Source organism: Stegodyphus dumicola, chromosome X2 (assembly GCF_044657685.1).
Source record: "Stegodyphus dumicola isolate Sdum_Otavi_A_Nest chromosome X2, ASM4465768v1".
In the NCBI taxonomy this organism is placed as follows: domain Eukaryota; kingdom Metazoa; phylum Arthropoda; class Arachnida; order Araneae; family Eresidae; genus Stegodyphus; species Stegodyphus dumicola.
Window position 1 is genome coordinate 185,840,263 of NC_140781.1, and position 23,319 is coordinate 185,863,581.

At 31.1% G+C, this 23,319-nt stretch overlaps 1 protein-coding gene across 1 annotated transcript in view; it reads right to left on the bottom strand.

The window, feature by feature from the left end:
* Positions 1 to 1,526: 1,526 nt before the first annotated feature.
* The window catches only part of Lk6 (MAPK interacting serine/threonine Lk6 kinase), a 114,033-nt gene continuing 92,240 nt past the window's right edge, over positions 1,527 to 23,319 (bottom strand). The window contains exons 3-12 of the mRNA XM_035353698.2: positions 22,349 to 22,446; positions 14,669 to 14,790; positions 13,169 to 13,200; positions 12,982 to 13,086; positions 6,539 to 6,594; positions 6,238 to 6,330; positions 6,050 to 6,153; positions 3,524 to 3,614; positions 2,925 to 3,133; positions 1,527 to 2,759 (exon numbers count right to left, since the gene is read on the bottom strand). Of these exons, the coding sequence (XP_035209589.2) occupies positions 2,507 to 2,759; positions 2,925 to 3,133; positions 3,524 to 3,614; positions 6,050 to 6,153; positions 6,238 to 6,330; positions 6,539 to 6,594; positions 12,982 to 13,086; positions 13,169 to 13,200; positions 14,669 to 14,790; positions 22,349 to 22,446 (1,163 nt within the window). The 3' untranslated portion in view covers positions 1,527 to 2,506. The remainder of the gene's footprint in view (positions 2,760 to 2,924; positions 3,134 to 3,523; positions 3,615 to 6,049; positions 6,154 to 6,237; positions 6,331 to 6,538; positions 6,595 to 12,981; positions 13,087 to 13,168; positions 13,201 to 14,668; positions 14,791 to 22,348; positions 22,447 to 23,319) is intronic.

The following is a 23,319-nucleotide window of genomic DNA, read 5'->3' on the forward strand; positions in this document are numbered from 1 at the left end:
TGAACCATGGCCGAACACAGCATCAAGAGGGAAGCGGTCTGCCTAGAGACACAACAGAATGTGAGAATCGATCAATAGTTACAATGGCACTCGAGTCCCAGATTCATCATCATCAATCCTATGTGCAACTAATGCTTCAGTGACTACCAAGACCTTTAACAGGTGATTCAGAGAAACAGAGGTGAGCTCATTGCAACTCTTCATCGACTACCATTGACCTCTAAACATCAACAAGCCCATTTGCAGTGGTCTCAGGCATATTTGATTTGGAATGTCACAGACTAGAGTAGAACTGTCTTCCATTACTACAAGTCCCGCTTTGAACTGAGCCTTGATGACCAGCGAAGACAGGCCTGGAGACACTCTAGAGAGCAATGGGATATCAATCTGACTGTCACCCACCATGGTCAGACAGCCAGGAGTGATGGGCTGGGATACCATTTCATTTTATAGCAGGACCCCTTTGGTTGTCATACACAGCACGCTTACAGAACAGCAGTATGTCAATGATATTCTATGCACCATTGTGTTGCTCTTCATATCATGCCATCCTGGGCTTATATTTCAGCAAGATAATGCCCCCCCCCACACATGGCAATAGTTTCCACTGTTTCAATTTATGCTTACCCAACACTATCTCGGCCAGCAAGAATGCCAGATCTCTCACCCATTGAGAACTTTGGGCAGGGACGTCAAACCAGATCAGGATTTTGCCAATCTAACATGGCCGTTGGACAGAATTTGGCACGATACCCTATAGGAGAGCATTGGCCAACTCTTTCAATCACTGCTAAGCTGAATAACTGCTTGCATAAGGATGTGAGGTGTACCAATGCATGACTGACTTGCTCACTTTTTGAAGCTCTTTCTCTTCCAAAATTGTAATCATTTGTTTTTCTGTACATGTACATATCTACTGATTTTCTTCTCCTTCAGATAAACCCTTATTGGTGTGTATTTTTTTTTTAATCTTAGAGTGTATTTTCTCTATTACTATTATTCTTTACATTCATGTACAATGAGCTGCTAAATGAGATTTCCATCCATCATCAGAATAAAATGACACTTGAAATTCATACATTTCAATTAATAAATAGATTAAAGATTTAAGAAAGTCAATGGGTTAACGTCAATTCTTGGGAATTTTTCAGTTCTCATTTAAATCACATGTTCCACAAAAATAATTTGCGATTGCATTCATAATTCTTAAAATTGTTTTAAAGAGCTATTCTTACACAAGCAAGCAGCTAAATCATGAAATTTATTTTGTGGAATAAAGACTTAAAATAACTGCTTATCTGGTACAACCTAAAGAAGTAGCATCAAAACTGGTATTTGCTCCATGTAAAATTGAGCAGATGCAAAATTAAAACATAATAAATATAATTTTTAAAGTTAAATTAAAGGCAAAATTGTGTAATATGCGTTAGCTGTTAACATTTGAGCACAGCTTTGCAGTCTGAGTAACCTCCAGATTCAAGATGTTATGATTGTATGCATGCTGTATAAGCCATGAATATATCAAGTCAGATGAAATGTAGGCTTTTTATTTCATTCTTTAACATACAAAAAAGCACCATTCTTGATCACTCCAAACATTCAATATTCATAATAATTAGCTACAGTTCATTTGAGCAGTGGGAATAACAATGTTAACATCATAACAGAAATTTTCCAACATTAAAAAAGGTTATACACAAAGCTATTCTGATCTGAACAAATTCCAAACTATACTGGACAGGTACCTGTACTTTGTTACTATAAATGGGAAATGCAATGTTTTGAAAAACACTTGATTAAAAAAATAATAATAAATAAAAAAAAGCAATCATGCATTGGTCCATTTAAAATGTTAAAATTTTAGAAATTTTTTAAAGTTTTATCTTTTGAAAAGAACACTTTACTTACAACAAAATTCAGAAGACTAAATGGAATTTACTGGCAAATAAACAGTGCCTTTTGTATCCAGCATCTCTGCAATATAATTAAAATGCAGGGAGCAAGATATTAAGTTGATGCTGAATGTAAAAAGTGTTAAATTTATACTTTATTTACTTCAGTTAATATCACATTATGGGCATTAAAATAAATTCATTAAATATCAGATTGAACAGTGAATTCAGAGTTTTCAGTTACCCATTTATAAAAATGCCCAGAATGAAATCTTACAGTTCACTCACTACCTTTCAACTGCAGTCAACATGAAATTGCTTAAGGACACTTCTGTTTAGGTTTAAAGGATTCATTTTCGTTATTTCCTAATAATATCCAGTAGGAATATATCGTACACATTTGTTTAACAAAAAGTAACAAAAACCCGTCTTAGCAAAAGTAATTTGCAGGATATCCTTACGGACAAAAAAGCAAGTACAAATATCACATCCTTAGAAAATTTTTTGTAGTACAAATCACTCCCTCAATCATCATCATGAAACACATACTTCACTTACGAAAAATTTGGACAGATTCTCCGACCAAAAATTTTAACATTTTCCTATCCTGCAGTTTAAAATGGCTCCAAGCTCTTTTGGGACTGACTTTTACGACGTCTTTGATAAAGAGATGAATCACTAAGTGGAGACAGACTAAAATGATGAACAGATGATCCAGTGGATGAAGAATCTCCTGGTGTGTTATCTTCTTCTTGAAATGAAAGTGGTGGAGAATATCCCACACTGTGAGACAACTGACGAAGATATAATCTTTTCATAGCATTGGCATTTTCTGCAAATGCAGCTAAATCTCTGGCACTGTTGTTTCTGCAATGAAAAATTAATAGAAACTATCAATGACCCTATTCCATTACCAGTGTTATAATGAAGGAATTAAAAAATATATAGATGATAAATCCTTTGAATTTCTAAAGCTGATATATATTCATTTATACACCTTTAATTCTTCACAAATGTTAAAATAAAAATTACCTTCGGATAATGCGTGGCGTTTGCAGAAGCGTTGCTGGACCTCCACCAGAAACCCAAGGATGATTCAAAACCATTTCAGCTGAGTATCGCTGGCTTGCATCTTTCACTAGCAAATGATTGATCAAATCTTTGGCCTCATCGGATATAAAAGCCCATTCTCTTTCAGGAAATTCATACACTCCTTTCTGAATGCAGTCAAAGAGCATACTCTTGGGAGAAAAATTACCAATTACTGATTGTCTAATGTAAGAATACTGTTCATATTATTATTTTCATCACTGAAACTAATGTCAGTTTCATACAATAACACCAAGACAATCAAATAAATCTGAATTATAATCAATTTCTGAAATTATTAGCAAAGAACTCATTGTACAATTCATTGAAAATTTGAAATAAATAGTCAATAAATATCATATCGTGTAAACAGAATTTCTGGCATGTAAATTGAACAGAACAAATACTGAGCATGCAAGTTTTATTGAAATAACTCATTCATTGTAGTAAATGGCGAAAATCTATGAAGCATCAGTATCTATGAAAAAGCACCAGTTTTTTAAAATTTCAAAACCTTATTTTAAGAACAAAACCTTAATTACCTGACATGCTTCACATGCACTTCCTCTTTCCCAACCACAGTCACCACCACAACAACCATAAAATGGGGGATATCCACATAATAATATGTACCTATAAGAAAGTGCTAGATTTAATTAAGGGTAAAATGAAAAATAAGCCTGATATTCACAATTCTTTTACGATTAAATTTAGACAGTATCTAAGGCTGATAAATGGCATCCTTATATTTAATAATACATAAAAGAAAAAGACTGCTGGATGGCTTATGAAAACATAATTTTGGATAAATAATGATTAGCTTAACTAAAAAATGTTCTCAGATACACAGATACAACTTTAGCTTCAGTTTATTTCTAAAGTTATCCACTACTCTTCACTTGCAAATGAGGAAGAAACAAATTCTTAATGCAATTACATGAGGCCGCTAGCAGAATGCACCTAACTACATTATTCTTCTTTGCTAACCTTTTCAGCAGCTAGAGTTTTTTACATGATTCATGAACTCAATTTACATAGCATTTATTGACTAGATTAATGCAATTATTTACTTTTCTCCTATATTTTCATAACTTTCTGCTCAATAACATGATACCTAAGATTAATGAAAATAATAAAGCACAATATTTTAAATAAGACAGCAATACATACAAAGCACAAGATTTCCAGACAGGATAGAAGTAGATAAATGGCATCCTTATATTTAATAATACATAAATGGCATCCTTATGATCCTATTTCAGAGGGTAAAAGAAATTGCAAAAATATCTGAAACAAGAGTCTGATTATTATTCTGTTCATACCATTGCACTACCTAAAAATCTGACAGATTGCTAACTTTGTTACAGAAAAGTGCCTAGAATTATCTGCCACAGGAGGAATAGAATGACAGAATTTTTTTTTAAGAAAAACAGTTTTCATTTCTTCACAGAGAGCTCTTGTGCCCTTTTCCTTAAACAATTAACCAACTAATCACCATATTTTCATTACTTGTATGAAAACTATGAAAAACCCAATAAAAGCAGCAAGATTCATTAAACCAATAAAAGCAGAAAGCATTCTATGATTTGATAACTACTAGTAGGTTTTTAAAAATTTAAAATCCTTGTCATTTTTTCACATTACTTTGTTAAATATATATACATAAGATTCCTACCTTTTTGAAAATAAATATATGTGCATGCCATGTTCTTCAATAAGAGATTTATTGATTCTTGCAAATAAAGATATAAAAATACCTTATATTAACATGAATGTTACTGTTTACCTTTATTCAAATTGTTCTATAAGGGATGGCTTTAATAAATGGCTAACATAACTAGGATATGATAACATAGAAGAGCATACATATCAATGAATGCATTTTTAATTCTTAAATAATATGAATCCCCAAACAGCAACTTTTTAAAAAAATGTAAGTGATAAACACTTTGAAGTTCAGTTTGCTAACACACTGGCTATTAGATGCCTTGAAATAAAGCATTTTAAAAAAAGACAAGATTTGCTGAGATATTAAAAATAATAATAATTTGAATGAGAAATGCCTACAGAACAAAATAAGATAGATATGCCATTGATACATCTAGCAAATATTCTTTTTGAAATACAAATGACAGCATTTTCTAAGTGTGCTTAGTTACTCAGCACAAAAGTGTTAAAAGTGTTTGCTCATCTCCTACATCTCGGCCCATTATCACCTTAAACTGAAGGTTTGTTCCACTGGAAAAAAAGAGAAGTTCCATATCTATTAACAAGTAAATTAGAACCTGGGTTTATCTGCGTGAAAAGAAGGCTTTGAAAACTAAAATGCTGGGTAGCAATCAACTGTCATCTCTTGCTTTTTAAGACAAAAAGCTTTTCCATTGCAGATTTCAAGGCAGTGTTGATTTGCTCTGCTCAAAAAAGAAAACAACATTAAAACTCCACTTTCTTCTTGACTACCGTCAATACACAAAAGTATGTGGAAAACCTACATAAATTGTATCTTTCTGACAACTAATTTCAAATTTTTTTGGAATATTTGATCACAGAACTAGCACCACAAATTTTTCAGTCTCCAAAGAACACAGTACTTCAGGAAAGGAATTGCTTAGGTCTGTATTCATAAATAAATTAATATTCAACTGGTAAACCTGTTGATTTTGAACAAAGCTTGTGGACATCTGATGAAACCCATTAAGAAATCAGACAATAAATGCAGACAGGATGTGCATCTAATTTGCAACACATATAGTCTGACATCAGAGAATGCCTAGTCCAATAAAAAGGTTTAATGTGTGATGAATGCATATAATTTGATAGCATGAACACAACGTTTAACTTATTTATGTAATCTTTTTATGTTAGAATACTTAAGCTTATATTTCTAGATTTATTTAAACCAGTTTCTAACACCTTCAGTGACAGAAAACTAGTTTTCACACACTGCTTTTTATAACAAGCAAACCATGAGACAAAATATTTCATACAGGAGATTTAATAAATACAATATTTTAAACACTGCTTCTAAATTTCTATTGATACAACATTCATTACAATTGGAAACTTACATAATTACACCAAGACTCCACAAATCACATCTTTTATCATAAGGAGTAGCTTCACCTGTAAATCCCATCACTACTTCAGGGGCCATGAATTCAGCAGAACCAACCTATAGATTCATTAGTTGCATATTAATGTGAGTTCCTATGATTTAAAAACGACAAAAATTTAAGATTTAATGACAAAATCTTACTGGACTAAGAAGCTCTGGCGTACTACATGGTGAAGCAGAGTTGAACACAACACCACTTCCCAGATCAAAATCACAGATTTTAACAGGACACACCTATATAAGAAATATCTTTTAATCAACTGAAAAAGCTTCCAAACAGTAAAAAAATTAATTAGTTCTTATTTACAAAGAACCTTATCACTTCATTATAACTCAATGCAACAGTATCAAAGAAACACATCGTTACCAAATATGAAATTTGAAAAAAAAAAAAAAAAAAAAAAATCATGAAGATTTTTAAAAAACGCACAAGAGCAATTACCTGATCCTGACTGAAACAGAGAATATTTTCTGGCTTCAGATCACGGTGAGCTATGCCTGTTGAAATTGAAACATAAAAACTTTTAACACCAACTCAATATAAACACATATGAACCTTGAGAATATTAACTCAAAATGAGCTGCATCTCCAACATGACAGTAGCTCTACGGTTACAGCTTGAAACAGATAAACCTGATCTATGCATACATTAAAAATATTTCATAATGCAGAGAAAGATTCCAATACATCCTAACTTTATATAACTGTGAAGAACTTAAAAACTAATTTACTTGTCTTAACTTTCAGGCAGAATTGAGAGAAAAATTTTACAGCAAACAAATAGCAAGATAACAGCTGTAAAAGAAATTGATAAAAAATAAGACAATTTCAAAAAAGGAAATCAGAAATTGTAGCTGTTAGTGATTACAGAGTATGATACTTTTGTAATAAGAGTCTGCAGTTAGATACCATAATTAGTATATGCTGATGTTCAGAGAATTATATAACCTATATAATCTAGAGATTCTTCTCCAAATTACATTTTAATCTATATTTTACTGATAAATGCAAATATCAGTAAACTAAATAATTTTAAGAATGTATTTGCCAGTTAACTCTTATAATGCTCTCTGTGCAACTATGACTAGCAAAATAAAGATTGCCTATAAAGGCTTACACTTCTTTAAATTACGTACTTTTCAGCAAAATTCATTTCAATTTTGCATCTTTTTTATAATAATCCAATTATGAGGCCAGATATTCAAATAAGCCAAAAAAATATACTTTAAAGAATTTCCCTTTACTTATAATACACATATACAGGCCATCCTATTATCATCGTGAAACAAGTTAAATTAGTGAAACACAAATTAAAGAAAAATACCAAATTTAAAAAAAGCTGCCATTAACTTTATTTTTTAAATTACAGTACAAAGTCTGTAATCCGGACTTCCGTTATCCGGAATGATCTATAATGAGACATCAAAACCACAACCTTTTTTTTGTATGCTTTACGCATGCGCGTTTAGCACAAAAAACGAAGCAACTTAAACAACTTACATTGAAAGAAATGTTTAATAAAGTAAACAAATAAATATTAAGTTTTTTTTGTAAATTTTGATACCCTTTATATTATAATTGATCTTTATTTCATAAATTACAGTTTCATATCTTTAATTGTATAATTTCTGCATGCCATCTTACCAGATTTAAATTGATGATCTATAATCCGGAAAACCCTTGATCCGGAATCGCCGAAGTCCCGACAAGTCCGGATTACAGACTTTGTACTGTACTTGTTTACAGTGACATATTTTTTACCCAAACCTGATAAGGAGGTAACTATTGGATGCCTTTTACAAGTAACAATGTATACATGTAATTAAATTTCTCTGTTCTCTTTGAACTTAGCTATTATGACCACAATAACATTCTTTATATATTCTAAAGAATTACTGGCCATTCTGTTCTGTTATTAAAAAAAAGGGCTTATTTCCATTTAAGACATTTGTATAGCTCGACTGCGTGAAGAGTAACGACTAACCCCATGATTTCATCTTTCTCTGCTTATGGACCATAGGATGAACAACTAAAAACACTGCAATGTTTGACATTTGTTACCTCTGCCACTGAAAGTCTCCCCCATCCAGACCCCTTTTTCCAGAAAGCCTCCAATGGCTTAGCAACAAGAAAGCATGGACTTCTTTACTGTTTGAAGTCCCTTTCTATTCACTGTTTCTAGAAACCCCTTCTGTAAGGTTTGTTTGAAATTTTGGCAAACTTGTCAGCATCTGGAATTTTTGCAGTTTATACACACTGCTGGCCTTTGCACATAGAAGAGTAAGTTTCATTTGTTCAATAAATTCACTGTTTTATAAGTAAAGTAATTTTTCCTTCTTTTGGCAAAGTTGCTCCAAAAACTACATTTTTACTTTGACGGGATTTCAACTGTGCAAAAGTTTGTTGTTATACTTGAATTAATTGAGCCAGCCCTTGTTTTTGGTTTTTATAACAGGACTTTCAATACAATTTTCATTCCTGAAAACTAATTAATTATTTAATTCTGTAATGTTTTCTATATTTTATATAGTCATTTTTTCATCTTAGGTCTTTTTGATATTTTATGGCATTTTTTGGGTGGGGGCATTTATTTAAATTTTGTAACATAGGAGGACGAAAAAATGCTGGGGAAAAGAAGTGAATTAAGTTTGTAAAGGATATGGGATTACTTTTAAAGCAGTTAAAGTCTCAGTGAGTTCATTTGAACAAAACATGTTTATCCTCACTTGTTAATCAACTTTGTTTAAGGCTTCACAATGCTTTTCCCTTGACAAGTTCTGTTTGAAGCATTAAACAAAGGAGATTAACAAAATTTTTATTGTTTTGGTTTTAGCTTTATTATTCCACCCCTTTTTTTCCAGTTTTCTTATTTGAAATATAATTAATTATACAGTCAAAAGTCGTTAATTCGGACACCCATAATCTGGAATGATCTATAATCCGGACCTCAAAGCTACAAACTTTCTGTGCATGCGTCGCGTTGATGCATGCACGTAAGACCTTTATGGCCGCGAATATGCTTGTGCGCGTGCGCAAAATACGTTTACGAGTGCGCGTTTAATGTATAACGGACAGTATAAGCTAAGCTAAAATTATCTAATTATCTATTTCAGTTAATGTTGCAGATTGCGTTGTTCATTAATCTTTGAATTGGATCCGGCTTATTATTTTTTGCAGACTGCTAGAGCAATTTTATAAAAGCAAGCTTGAACTTTCGATTATGTCAAATAGAATTTCTGATGTATATTTATTAATATGTAAAGGATCTACAAAGCGAAAGTATGTTTCGAAGTTCATTAAACAAAAAGTGGAATTGCTGAAAAAAATGGATACAGGCATATCCTTTGTTTATCTAAACTTTAACGTTTGTTTATCTAAACTTTGTTTATCTTTAACGCCGCGGCGCGCAATGAATTGGAAGTTGATCTGTCAGCACTATCCTTATCTTCAGGGCAGATGTTTTTATTTTATTTGGCTTATAATTCCTTACTAAATGTAGTATTTCATCTCGATGTACTCCGTCTTTGATATGATTTAAATCAAATTCCTCGTCATTATAATTCGCTTCCGATAGCGAAGAAAGTGACAGAGGTTATTGAAAATGAAAAAATTTTGATTGACAAATCAGTCGGTAGACACAGCAATTATAGGACTTTAACAGTGGAACTTTGTAACTGAACAAGAAATTATGTCTGTTTATAGAATTAAAGAGAATGTGTTATCACATAAAAAACGAAGCAACTTAAACAACTTACATTGAAAGAAATGTTTAATAAAGTAAACAAATAAATATTAAGCTTTTTTTTTTTTTTTTTTTTTTTTTTTTTTTTGTAAATTTTGATACCCTTTAGATCATAATTGTTCTTTATTTCATAAATTACGGTTTCATATTTTTAATTTTATAATTTCTGCATGCCATCTTACCAGATTTAAACTGATGATCTATAATCCGGAATCGCCAAAGTCCTGACGAGTCTGGATTAACGACTTTTGACTGTATTTGTTTTTAATTTGGTATTTTCCTTCAATTTGTGTTTCGCTAATTGAACTTGTTTCACGATGATAATAGGTTGGCCTTCAAATATTTAAGCGGTACTTTAAGTTTAGTGTGATTGAATTATTATTTTAACATTTTGCTGCACATAGCACATATTTATGTCTAAATTTTTTTCGTTCGTTTCCTGCATTCTTTAAACTCCTTTAATATATATACATTTATTTATTTACAGAGAGTTTTTGTTGCATTATGTCGTGCCAAATTTTCTTACTTCTGTAACTTAACAGCTGCAACTAGAAAAATATTTTGCAATTTAGCACTCATGATTATGCATTTAGAGATATTATGAGTCCCTGAACTGGCACTTTTGAAAAAGTTTATAAGTACTCAGTTCACATTTCTAAAGGACAACCAACATCACAAAATTTAAAGACTAATCCCCGTCTTCCATTATACTTTAAAATAAAATAAGCTGAGCATTAAGTCTTGATATTTAGGTATATGCACAGTGTGACTAACAATGAGCTTAACTTTTGAGTGAGTTTCAATGTGATCTATAAAGGAAATATCCCTTTAGTTTAGCAAAACTGCCTTCACTGTATGATGTTTAAATAAACATTTTAAAGAAGAAAAAAAGCATTACTCTTATGATAAGGCATAATGAATTTTTAGAGTATTCTTCACTGTAAAAATCCTGATATATATGCAGCATAACATATAAAATAAAATAATGTATCTAAAGCAAACTATACTAAAATGTATAAGCCCTAGCCTGTGAAGCGTTTTAACCTAAACTTTCAACTGTGTTGATCCTTGAAGTTCCTGAATTACAGCTTTTAATGCTTTAAATTTCAGATTTTTTGCTAACACTGAATCCACTAATTCGAGCAACCATACATGAAATTAAGCAACTTCAGATCCATTTCTTACAGGAAATATAAATTAATCTCAAATGAAGAGGTACTTTAAAAACAAACTCAAAATTCAATGCAAGCACAACTTGCATAGTGTTCTGGCTGTGGCAAAAAGCTTGTTCTTTAACAAATGATAAGTATGCTACCTCCGAGTTTGAGTTTGATATCTGCTGCTGACCTGTATTTATTACAGTCAATTCGTTAAATCAATTATAATTAGAAATCAGAAGTAACAATGTGAAAGCCATTTTAAAATTATGACATTCTAGTTACAGATAATTTGCTTTTTGATAGTACAGTACAAAGTCCGTAATCCGGACCTCTATTATCTAGAATGATCTATAATCCGGACCTCAAAGCCACAAAACAAACTTACGCATGCGCGTAAAGCCAGTAAAGCGTTTACCCATGCACGCTTCTGATAGTGAAGAGAGTAACAGAGAACGTTATTGAAAACAAAAAAATTTCGATTGACAAGTTAGTCGGTATTCTCAACACAGAAACTGCAAGACTTGAACAGTGGAACTTTGTAACTGAACAAGAAATTATGTCTGTTTATAGAATTAAAGAGAAAGTATTAGCATAAAAAACGAAGCAACTTAAACAACTTACATTGAAAGAAATGTTTACTAAAGTAAACAAATAAATATTAAGCTTTTTTTGTAAATTTTGATAACCTTTAGATCATAATTGCTCTTTATTTCATAAATTACGGTTTCGTATTTTTAATTGTATAATTTCTGCATGCCATCTTACCAGATTTAAATTGATGATCTATAATCCGAAAAAGCCCTAATCTGGAATCGCTGAAGTCCCGACGGACTTTGTACTGTATTTGACAGCACAGCCTATAATTACTTGTATTATTATATACCAAGTTATAATAATAGTTAGTATATAGTTAACCAAGTTATAATGGTTTTAATTTAGTTTATGTAAAAAAAAAATTTGAATTTTGAGCTTCGATTCAGCTTGTAGTTTAACAAAATTACTGATGATTTATTTACAAGTTAGAAAGATGTTTTTACATAATTAATAAAATAAAATATTTAAAACCAGTTGCTAGTGATTTCAAACTGATTACAAAGAGGACAGTCTGTAAAATTAACTAAGAGAGAAAGATATTAAGATAATCTTCACAGTTCTACAGTCTCTAAGGATTAAATCTATCATAATTTTCTTTCCTTCAAGTCTTCTTTGCAAAAACTCCAGCTGAAAGAACTATATGTATGCCTGAAGCTTTCTCCAGTAAGCACAAGCTACCACTCAGAATTATTACACATCTGTATTTACTTCATAATGCACCAGAGAAGATTTAAAAAAAAAAAAATACATTTTAGTATAGTTTGCTTTAGATACATTATTTTATTTTATATGTTATGCTGCATATATATCAGGATTTTTACAGTGAAGAATACTCTAAAAATTCATTATGCCTTATCATAAGAGTAATGCTTTTTTTCTTCTTTAAAATGTTGCATGCTTCATTTAATAATACAACAGGGAAAGAATTATTCAGAAGAGCTCATGGTAATTACTATGGTAATTACTTTAATTAAAGGCCTATATGATTAATACACAGAAATAAGCGCAAGATTTTATTCAAATGCATATAATAATTTCCACATTTGTTTTCAACCTACTTCTTGTAAATTTAACACTTTTTTTAAATTAAATTAACGATATTCCTTCATTAACTCTCTGCAATTGTTAATATAAATGTGCAAGCAAAGTTTGAAAACCTTATTAAATAAGCACTTAACAATATTTATGGATGGTTTTCAACAATACAAACAGAATCTTTAGTAACTTTAATGAAAGAAACAAATAATCAATCTTCCAAATAATAATACGTTTTAATGCTAAAGAAGTTAGTATTATGTTATTTGTTGCAAATTTTATTTGTTAATATCACCTTAAAATTAGTTTCTTTTTAATAATAAAAGTAATCTTTAATACAGAAACAAACATACCTTTCTGATGCAAAAATTTCAGAGCATTAGCTATATCCCTGATTATCATACTGGCTTCATGTTCAGTAAAATGGACCCTTTTTTGAATATGAGCCAGCAGAGGGCCTAAAAATGAAAACAAGAAAATACAGCACTAGGACTACATCAGAAAATTTCATAAACTACAGAATAAATAATATAAGCTTACCTCCATAAACTTTTTCAAACACCAAGAAAAACCTTAAAAAATGTAATAAAAGTATGTCAATAGAAGGTACCTGAATATGTAAAGGGTAAAGAAACAATATTCAATTAATAAGATTCCTTTTAAATTAAAACCGGAATAATTTTAGCAAAATAGGCATAGTCAAAAATATTATTTACTTAAAATTTTGCATATATTTTCAGTAGATAATGAGCAACAAGATAAATAATTAAGCTGATAATTAAAAAATGCATTTCCCCCCTCTAATATTATTATTATTGTAGCATTTGAAATTAAATTTAATGCATTCATGAATTAAAATTAGATTATTTACCAAATGTACCTACTGTAGTATCAAAAACAGGATTGTATATTAAAAATGTTATTATACATCTGTATCTGTGGCTTACCAAAACCTAAAACAAATTAAAAAAAGGAAACAGTTTATACATTTTAAAATTTACATCAACATGCTGCGATATGCAGCAGCCTAGCACTGTCTTTCCGCGCATGTTTACATCATTAGCAAAGTATTATACGAATTAATGTTTCATTGCTCAAGCTTTGATCTGTACATGGCAAATACTATGCAGCACAGCTATAGCATGATCTTAATGTTTATCATTTTTTGAAGATTAAGTTAAAACTTTGGACCCCTTTTTTTTCACAGCAATTAGAAAGATCACCGTAAACATCCAATGTAGTATAGATTACATTATATTATTACCTTATTTAATATCTGTTAGTGCCCTGTTTATCAAATAGAAGCATAACATTAAATGTAGTAATCGATAATATTCCATGACTTTGTGTTAACTGGTAGGTGCTGGAAAGTGCTGCCAGCAAATAGAAAGGTACCCATGTAAACTATTTTAGCAAAGCATAATAGAATACATTAAAAACCTGACATTCACAAAATATTTGAAAATAAAATACCTCCATACAACCTATGCATTCACCGCAAAGTCAAACATTAGAGATATTACACGAGAGCGTTTTATGCTTTTTAACATGCTATAGTTAAATATTTTTTAGGAAGAAACTTCAACAGTAGTCATTTCACAACATGTCATTTAAGAACAGTAGAACAACTAGTAACTAGACCTAACAAAATGATTATTTTACATTTTATGCAATAAAGAAGTATTACTAAGTATTTCCTACGCACTCCAAATGAGGAAATATTCCAAATTTTCATATCCCAAATTAGAGAAATATTTTACAGACAGTAAATTCTGCTACACAGTAATTCAATTCAGCTAAAATTGAATTAATCATCTTAAAACTTACAGTATTATCACTTTCTGTTCGAAAGTAAACCATGAGAACAATAATTTGAAAGCAAACCACAAGCGAAATTAAAAATTAACAGAGTAAGCAATAGAATTTAAACTTTTTTTCTGGATGTGCAATGTATCCAAAATACTATTCTGTAATAGGTTACATTATGCAAATAAGAACATAAAAATGATACAAAATTTTAATAATAAATGAGATATTAACCTGTCTTGCTCTTCAAAAAACTGAATAAGTTGTATGATATTTTGATGGCCATGACAATGATGGAATGTTTCTACCTCACGAAACACTCTTTCTCGTGGGTGACTAGGTTCCTTCAAAATTATCTATAAAAGCATTTTATGAAACAAATTATAAATATCAAAACTCATTTTTTATAAAAGGAAATATTCAGTGTCAAAATACTTCAGTTCTTTTCAGATGCAGTAATACATTGATAAAATCACATATTAGTAAGCAATTAATGAGTGCTACATGATTAAAATGTAAAAAAGCATTATGTTGTTCTCAAAGAATAAGGCATACGGCTACACTAAAATTAACAGGCAATACTTACATCTTAAGACTATATGATTAACAAACATCGCAAATACTGACTGGGTTAAACCTCCCTTAATAACATTCATAATTCCATATGATTTTTACAATGGGTGTGGCTGCAGCATAAAATATAATATAAATGTTTAGTGCTGTTATTTATGCTTTCAACAATGCTAGTCACTTTCAAAGGTTTCATTGCAGTTATAAGATTAAACTACATTATCAGGGTAAGATTAAAGCAATGATGCTGTTTTCTACTGCACAAAACTTAAAAGCTGATATAGCACAACTGTATGATTGCATATACCAGAGGCAATCACACAAAACACAACTTCTATTACTTCTATTCAGGATATAACTGAAACAATTAGAAATACAATAACAAAATCAAGAAAGATGAACAATAAATCATTAATAATTAAAATTAAGTAAAATGTAAAATATGAAAATTAAAGAAACAGAATATTAAAATAACAGTCTTAGTAACAGAAATATTAAAATAAAATACTGAATCTCCTCTTTTTGGAGGCTCTGAGAGGCATTATAATTTTAATTAAAAAGTATGATTCATCAAAATCCTGCTCGAGTGAGTTTACACTGAGTTTAAGACACAAATATATAGTATACCAAGGAATCAGATTAACCAGAAAAGTGAGATTGAAGGAAACAATATGAGAGCATGGAGGGAAATTTCAGTGGAAAAGCAACCATAAAAACAAAGAAAAGTTACACACTTTCTGACCACAATTACTTCTAGATATAGTTATAACTATCAAGCATAATGTGTGACATGGCATAAAATGCTTCCGAATCCAAGGGTTGATCATTAAATTAAGAAAAAATGTGAGGTTTTGTTCAAGTCACCAACTCCATCCTCTTGGTGACTTGAACAAAACCTCACATCTGGTTATATTGAATTGAAAGGGCCCCAGGTGCTCTTTTCCACGGAATAAAGTTGAATGTGTTTGAGCTGCTGATCTTAGCATTTTAGATTGATAAACATTATATACAGAACAAAGTCCAGACTTGTTCAGACTTCGCCGATTCCGGATTTCAGAATTTTCCGAATTTTAGATCATCATCTTAAATCTAGCAATGTGATATGCAGAAATTATAAAATTAAAAATATGAAACAGTTGTTTATGAAGTAACAAAGCATTTATGAACTTGTTCGACAAAGCATTTATGAAAGCGAACTTGTTCAAAATCTTGCAGTTGTCAAGTTGAGAATTCTCACTAAACTGTCAATAAAAAATTTCTTCTCAGCAACCTATTCATCACTTTATTGACTAATGGTAGCGATATGCCCTGCATTCCGAACCAACGGTACTACATATTTCAAGTAATACCCCATTTTAGCATAGCTCAAATGCTTTAGCTAGTATTCACTGTATACTACTGGTGATGTATCATGAAACTGGTGACTAAGGACATGCTCTTCTGCTAAATCATGGGCTCCCAAAGTTTCTTTTGTTATGCCTTCCTGCTGCCAAAAATGAAAATTTCTGCACGTCTGCTTTACTAATAATAATATTACCTAACTTATAAGGTAGAAGAACAAAAAGCATAATTTAAAAAATATTTATTATAGAAATATTGTGTTTTTACACACATATGGTAAGAGGGAAAAAAAATTAATCAATAAGCCAAATGAGCTTGTGTACTTTTGGCAAGATATTCAGTTTTTGGCTGAACAGAAGAAAGTAAGTAATATAAACAACTAGCAGTATTGAATTTGCTACTATACTTTGTTTTTATTGCTACAACTGCTGAAAATGCCCTTTTGCACAAATAAGTGCTTAAAAATGGTAAATACAGTTGCAGTGCTTGCTGTGCTACGCTGGGATGAGCTTTGAGATATTTTACCCAAAATAATAGCTTATCCATTTTTCAAAGTCATATTTTGCAGCAGAATCATTTTTAATTACCAGAGCTTACTCTTATACTGTTTCTGGCATCACATCTATGTATATGTAAAAGCAATTCATAAATGTTATTATCACACAAATTAGAAAAGCAACATCTGAATTCATCAGTATGGTGCTGGAAATGATTTGATATTTTATTCTTAGTATCAGCATCCTTTAAACCCTCCTTAAAGAACACTTCTTCCAAGACTTCAAATAACTAGGAGAGCAGGAATAATGCAGGTTAAAATTTTAATATTCCCAGAGCTGCAATTAACCAGTATACGCTGTGATGGTATCCCGACGGTAAAATATGTTTGAATCTCAACCTTGTAATTTCAAATTTGAAGAGTTCAACAAATCGAAAATATCCGATTTATAAGCTAATACAAATTGAACACCTGGCTTTCAGAATTCCACATACAATTCAGTTTGATTTTGAATTTTCAAAATCTTAATCACTTCAATACAAAGTTCCAATAATCTTGCCAATGTATCTCCTTTAAAGAGTCAGCATATTTCTGTACAGAGTAACAGTGTTTTATGTTCTCTTCCAAAATCGTCATGAGGAAGGGCAGTAAAACTAGCATTTAACATGTTCTTTTTAACATGATTGACAATTTTGATGCATAATTTTACGATACTGTGTTCGTTTGGAAGTGTCTGAGCTGTCGACGCTTGATGGTGTTTAACACTGTTTAACAGCAGTAACATTCAGTTATTTTTCTCCAACTTTCTGTATGAATCCTGACTGAGATCCACGCACTGACACTGGAATATTTTTCTCTGACTATCTGTATGAATGATGAGTGAGATCCAAGCACTAATGAAGCACTATTCAAATTTGCAAAAGAATTCAGAGATTGTTGTCATTACATGAACTGCTTTTGAAGCAGTCAGCAACCCTAACAGCATCTTGTCCTTAATTGTTTCACTTTGTATGTATCAAACAAAAACTAACAGAGTAAGTTGTAGAAACAGTCATCAACATGACAACATTTTGCAACATGATGATGACTGTTTCTACAACATGACTTTTCTTGGCTTTAGCAATGAGCAGCAGTAACTCATACAATTTTCAGATGACTAAAGGATGTAGTATAATTATCCAATTTCATAGCTTTCAAACCTGCATATTTTGCAGACAAATGTCACTCCAGATGAGAAGCTCTCATGGCATCATTGTTCAAATAGTTTGTAATGAACAACACACTGCGGTTGGTTGATACCGCATTTTTGCTCAGCAGCAAACCAATATTTAGTGCAATTGTCACTGTACTTGTGTTTTGCTGTGATATGAACACATAACAAAGTAAAAAAAAAATACAAATCAACAGTTTATTTTTGCATCAAAAGTACATGTAACGGCACTGCTTGTGTGATGCCCAAATGACTTGGTGATGCAGGTGGAGAGATATTGCGGGCAGCAGAGCAACACTCGCCGTTACGATGCTGTTTCGTACTCATCTACTAATATTTAACAAAAAATTATTGCTCTAGACATTGCTGCACGAGTTGTTCTTGAGTTAGTATGAGTTGAAGGTAACATGGTAATAAAAGCAATAAAATGACAATAAATGATTGGCAGGTTGGCATCAGAGATATAAGTTATTTAGCAGGTGTAAATCAGCAATGAAATTTGGTAGAATATTTCAGTTTGAGATGTAAGCCAAGCAAAAAGGTGGTTATGGAGCCAACAAAAATTATTGATCATACTGATTTAAGTTAATAACTGATTGTGCCTCTGCAACATAAAGATGCTTTTATCAAGTACTGAAGTGATATTAAGAATCAGAACCTTTCACATACTTTATTGTGAAAAAATGTCTACTGCGCATATGTGAAGTATTAAGCAAATATTCAAGCGAGACACTACTTCCAATTCAATTCTTCCTCCCTTTTTGCAAAAACTTTTTTTTAAAAAAATTAGTCCAAATATTAGGAAACTAGTCATTTTTTGTAAAAAAACCCCCATTTTCGCAAGCTACAGGTAATTTTCAACTCACAGTCAAGTTTATAACCAAAATCTAAAAATTGAAGAGATGCAAGATTAATCATTTAACTTATAGCTTCACCTGTTAGTATAAATACATACAGTATGATTTTAATGCTGTTTCAAGAACATTTAGGCAGATTTGAAATTAACATCTTTTACACAAGAGGATATTAAATTGAATAGCAAAATTTCACAGACTAAAAAAGAAATGAAAACCTAAAGGAAATATAATTGACAAATATGTTTGACAAACAAGCAGACCAGATCCTTGTGCTTCATGAACTGAAAAGATAGATTCTGAAAACGAATCAGGTAACACATTCGAACACTGAATTCAAAGATGTGATAAATACTGAATTAAAAAAGGGAGATGTAAAGCCTTAATTATATATATATATGAAATTGGAAGTGACAATTCTGGCATGGCATAAGACGGAAAAAATACAGCTTGTAATGTGTAAAATAAATTTAGGTAAATTAAAGTATTCGCTATAAAAATATGTCAAAAGAAACACAGGTCTTTTTGAGGAAGATTGGCTTGAATCTGCAGTTTACATTGGGGGGGGGGGGAAGGACTCCCATGCAACTTGCCGAGCTTTCAACTTGCTTCAAAGTACTCATATTTAGTGGTTTTGTGCCTACAGCTGGGCTTTGATTATGGGAATTTTATTGAATTCAGTTCCCTCATTACAGCTGGTATAAAACAAACTACACCTTTAGTAATTTTCATATCATTTATTACACATCTGTCTCAGACATTCAATCTGGTGTCAGCACACTTATTACGACATACGTTACCTGCTAATGTGCTTAAGACTACAATATGAGACAGCTTTTTACAATAAGATATATAATTCCTTTTTACTCTCACCTAACATTCAAAGATAACTTTTCATCACACTTTAAATTACTATGCATTGACTGCTAAAATACCTAACTTTTACTATTTATCTCTTTCTTTATCCTTTTATATTTTCGTTCAGTGAATCGATCATGTTGGCAACTTTCCAAATTTTGAAAATTGCCAACAGCACTACACATTACAAAGTCTGAAATCCAGACTCGTCGGGCGATTCCAGATTAGGGGTTTTTCCGAATTATAGATCATCGATTTAAATCTGGTAAGATGGCATGCAGAAATTATACAATTAAAAATATGAAACTGTAATTTATGAAATAAAGAGCAATTATGATGCAAAGGGTATCAAATTTTACAAAAAAAAAAAAAAAAAAAAAAAAAAAAAAAAAAAAAAAAAAGAAGCTTAATATTTGTTTACTTTATTAAACATTTCTTTCAATGTAAGTTGTTTAAGTTGCTTCATTTTTTTGTGCTGATACTTTCTCTTTAATTCTATAAACAGAAATAACTTCTTGCCCAAAGTTCCACTATTCAAGTCCTGTAACTGCTGTGTTGAGAATACAGACTAACTTGTCAATCGAAATTTTTTCATTTTCAATAACCTCTCTGTCACTATCGGTAGTGGTATTTTCTGGATCTAGAACCATACTACAGACTTTGCCATCCATTAATTGATTGATGATTGGGGCACTGTCATTGCAATGAAAAACTTGCTATATCATCTTCATTTATTAGTGCTTCTCCACATTTCTCAACAAAATCCATTAACTGGAAAATTTCACCTTTAGTTTTCGATATCCGAAAACCTTCAAATTCGCGGCTATCATTTTATCGTCCTCAGCATTAAATATGGTAGCTGGCAATAAATTATGCAAAGCATTTTTTAACGTATCTGGAGATGCATCCTTCCATGATCTTGCAATGCTCCACACAGCAGATTTTATGCTAAAATATTTCAAAAATTCTTGAATAGTCTTTATCTTTCACTAAAACTTTAAGTGAAATATGAGCCAGATAGTTGTCTACAATCAGGACTATTTTTGAGTCATCAGGTAAACCAACTGAATTCAAATGTTGCCGATCCTCGGGTATAAAATGATTTTCAAACCAGTCATTCATTAACACTTGTGTCAACGATGTTCTTTTATTTGCATGATATACAATGGGGAAAATCATTACTCCTTTAAATGCTCGAAGTCGTGCATGTTTTCCGATTATGAAAAGTTTGCATGAAAAAAACTTCTCATCCCTTAATTTTGCCACTTGGTGCTTCCCCAAATTCCAAAAATTTTGTCTTTCCCAAATTCTGCCGTATGGTGCTGACATTCTACCGGCGCTTCTGGGTTTATGGTGAAAAACATATCAGTTATTCTGAATTAAAATAGCACTAAATGTAATCTTTTGGCCTATGAGTTTCATTAACAAAATCTATTTTTAGCACATGAAAAGAAATTTTTGTTGAATTTTTCCTCAACATTTCTTAGAGCATTTAAAAATCTATAGTCGTAAAAGCATAAAAGGTTGCCATACTCTTGTTATTCAATTGCTAATATAAAAAAAAAGTTTAGACATCACTGCATGAGTTACTACTGAAGCTGTCATGTATTGATAAATATGTGGTGATGAAAGCAAAATATAATAAATGACGACTCGCCAGGTTGGCATCAGGGATATAAAATAATTGAATGTTTCGGTTTGAGACGTATGCCAAGCAGATATTCAGCAATGGAGCCAAATTATTAATCTCACAAATTTATGCTTACATGATTGTTTTTTCATAATGAGTTATTTTATTTAGAGCCTAAGTGAAAATAAGAATCGGAATTTTTAAGTGAAAATCTCCACATGTTTTATTATGGAAGAAAAAATTAAATGCACATGCATAAAGCATACCAAAAAAAAAAAAAAAGTTCGTGGCTTTGAGGTCCGAATTTTAGATCATTCCGGATAATGGACGTCCAGACTTCGGACTTTGTACTGTATTAACAAATCTCATTATTCTTCACATTTTTTTAACTGCCCATCTATAGAATATTATTAGCCAAATTTCAATTTTATACACTTTAGATGAGCAGACTCATACATATCTTTTCCAGAAACACAGAGCCTCAAGGTTGGAAAACCTTCTTTATGAGACCTTGGTTTAGTTGGTTATGGCAAAGCACTCAAGGGCTATCTGCCTAAGGGAATTCTTTGTAAGATGAAGGCACAGCTCTCAGGTGGTACATAGCCCCATATATTTATTATCAATGTGGAAAATATATGTATATTTGCTGAAAATTTACATCTGCCACAAAAGAAAATAATTCACATTATTACCATTAAACAATTACATGATATGTAAGGTTCAAAAAACCAGTCAAAATGTCTAAACTATTTAAGGAATAGGACACAAAGTCTGGTAATACTAATTATTATGAAGCAACACTTGCAATAATATGAAAATTGCATCAGTTTTTTTTTCAGATAGAGTCCATAAAATAATTTAGATCTAAAAAATATGAAGTAAATAACTTACAAATTAGAAACAAATAACTCCTACCTAAGAAATTAATATAAATTTGTCATGAAGAGTATCTTACCTTAACTGCAAATTCTGCACCAGTGCTAATTTCAATACATGTTTGTACTGAGGCATAAGCCCCTTCACCCAATACTTCATCTGTTAATCTATATAAATCTGAAAAATAATGTTTCTATAGATTTCAACAGCAAACAATCAAAGGGAATACACTCATAAACATTTAAGTGTAATGTAGTGATTTTCAGAGTTAATTCTACAAAAGATATAATAAAATTTCAAGTAAACACACCACCTATCTGTTAGCCAATTATGAACTAGCCAAAGTTTGCCCTTTGAGGTCTGCTGCGGGCTAGGGGAAAAAACGTTCAACTTGCCAGAATGATTTAGATCAAATCAGGCACATATAAGCTCTACTAAAAAAAGTAGATGGCCTTAATACACACAGCAGAGATGACCTTATTCCTAAAAACAGTGCAATGTTCTTTCAATAACATTCTGAGAACTAATTAATGGAAATTGAATGAAATTAAATACATAATTCAGGAAACTACTGGCTTTGGAAGTTTTACTCATTTCACATAATGATAGTAATTTTATTGCTCAAAGAGCATCATAAAAGCTAAAGTTTTAAAAACTTTTATTAAGTAACAAGCTGAATTCAAAAACTGCATGAAATTTTAAAAATAATAATCAAAGAATCTAGTTTTGAAACAGAACATTTATTATGGAAGTTACAGTGTCAGTCTCCGAGATGTTCCAGTTTTACAGGCATTCCATGTAAAAATAAGATCGAATATTTTGCTAAGCAATGTAATAAACAACTTCTCTTTTTTTAAAAAAAAATAACCTTTTTGCAGTTTCGCAGAAAATTTCAGCATACGTTCACTCAGTAAAATAAATCGGCTCTTTGAATCAGTTCATGAATTAATATCACATCTCTAGTGCATATGCATATGTGCGAGAGATTTGTTCCTGCTTTATTTATATTACACAGCATTTTAAACAATTTTTCTCTTTCAGTTTTTTTTG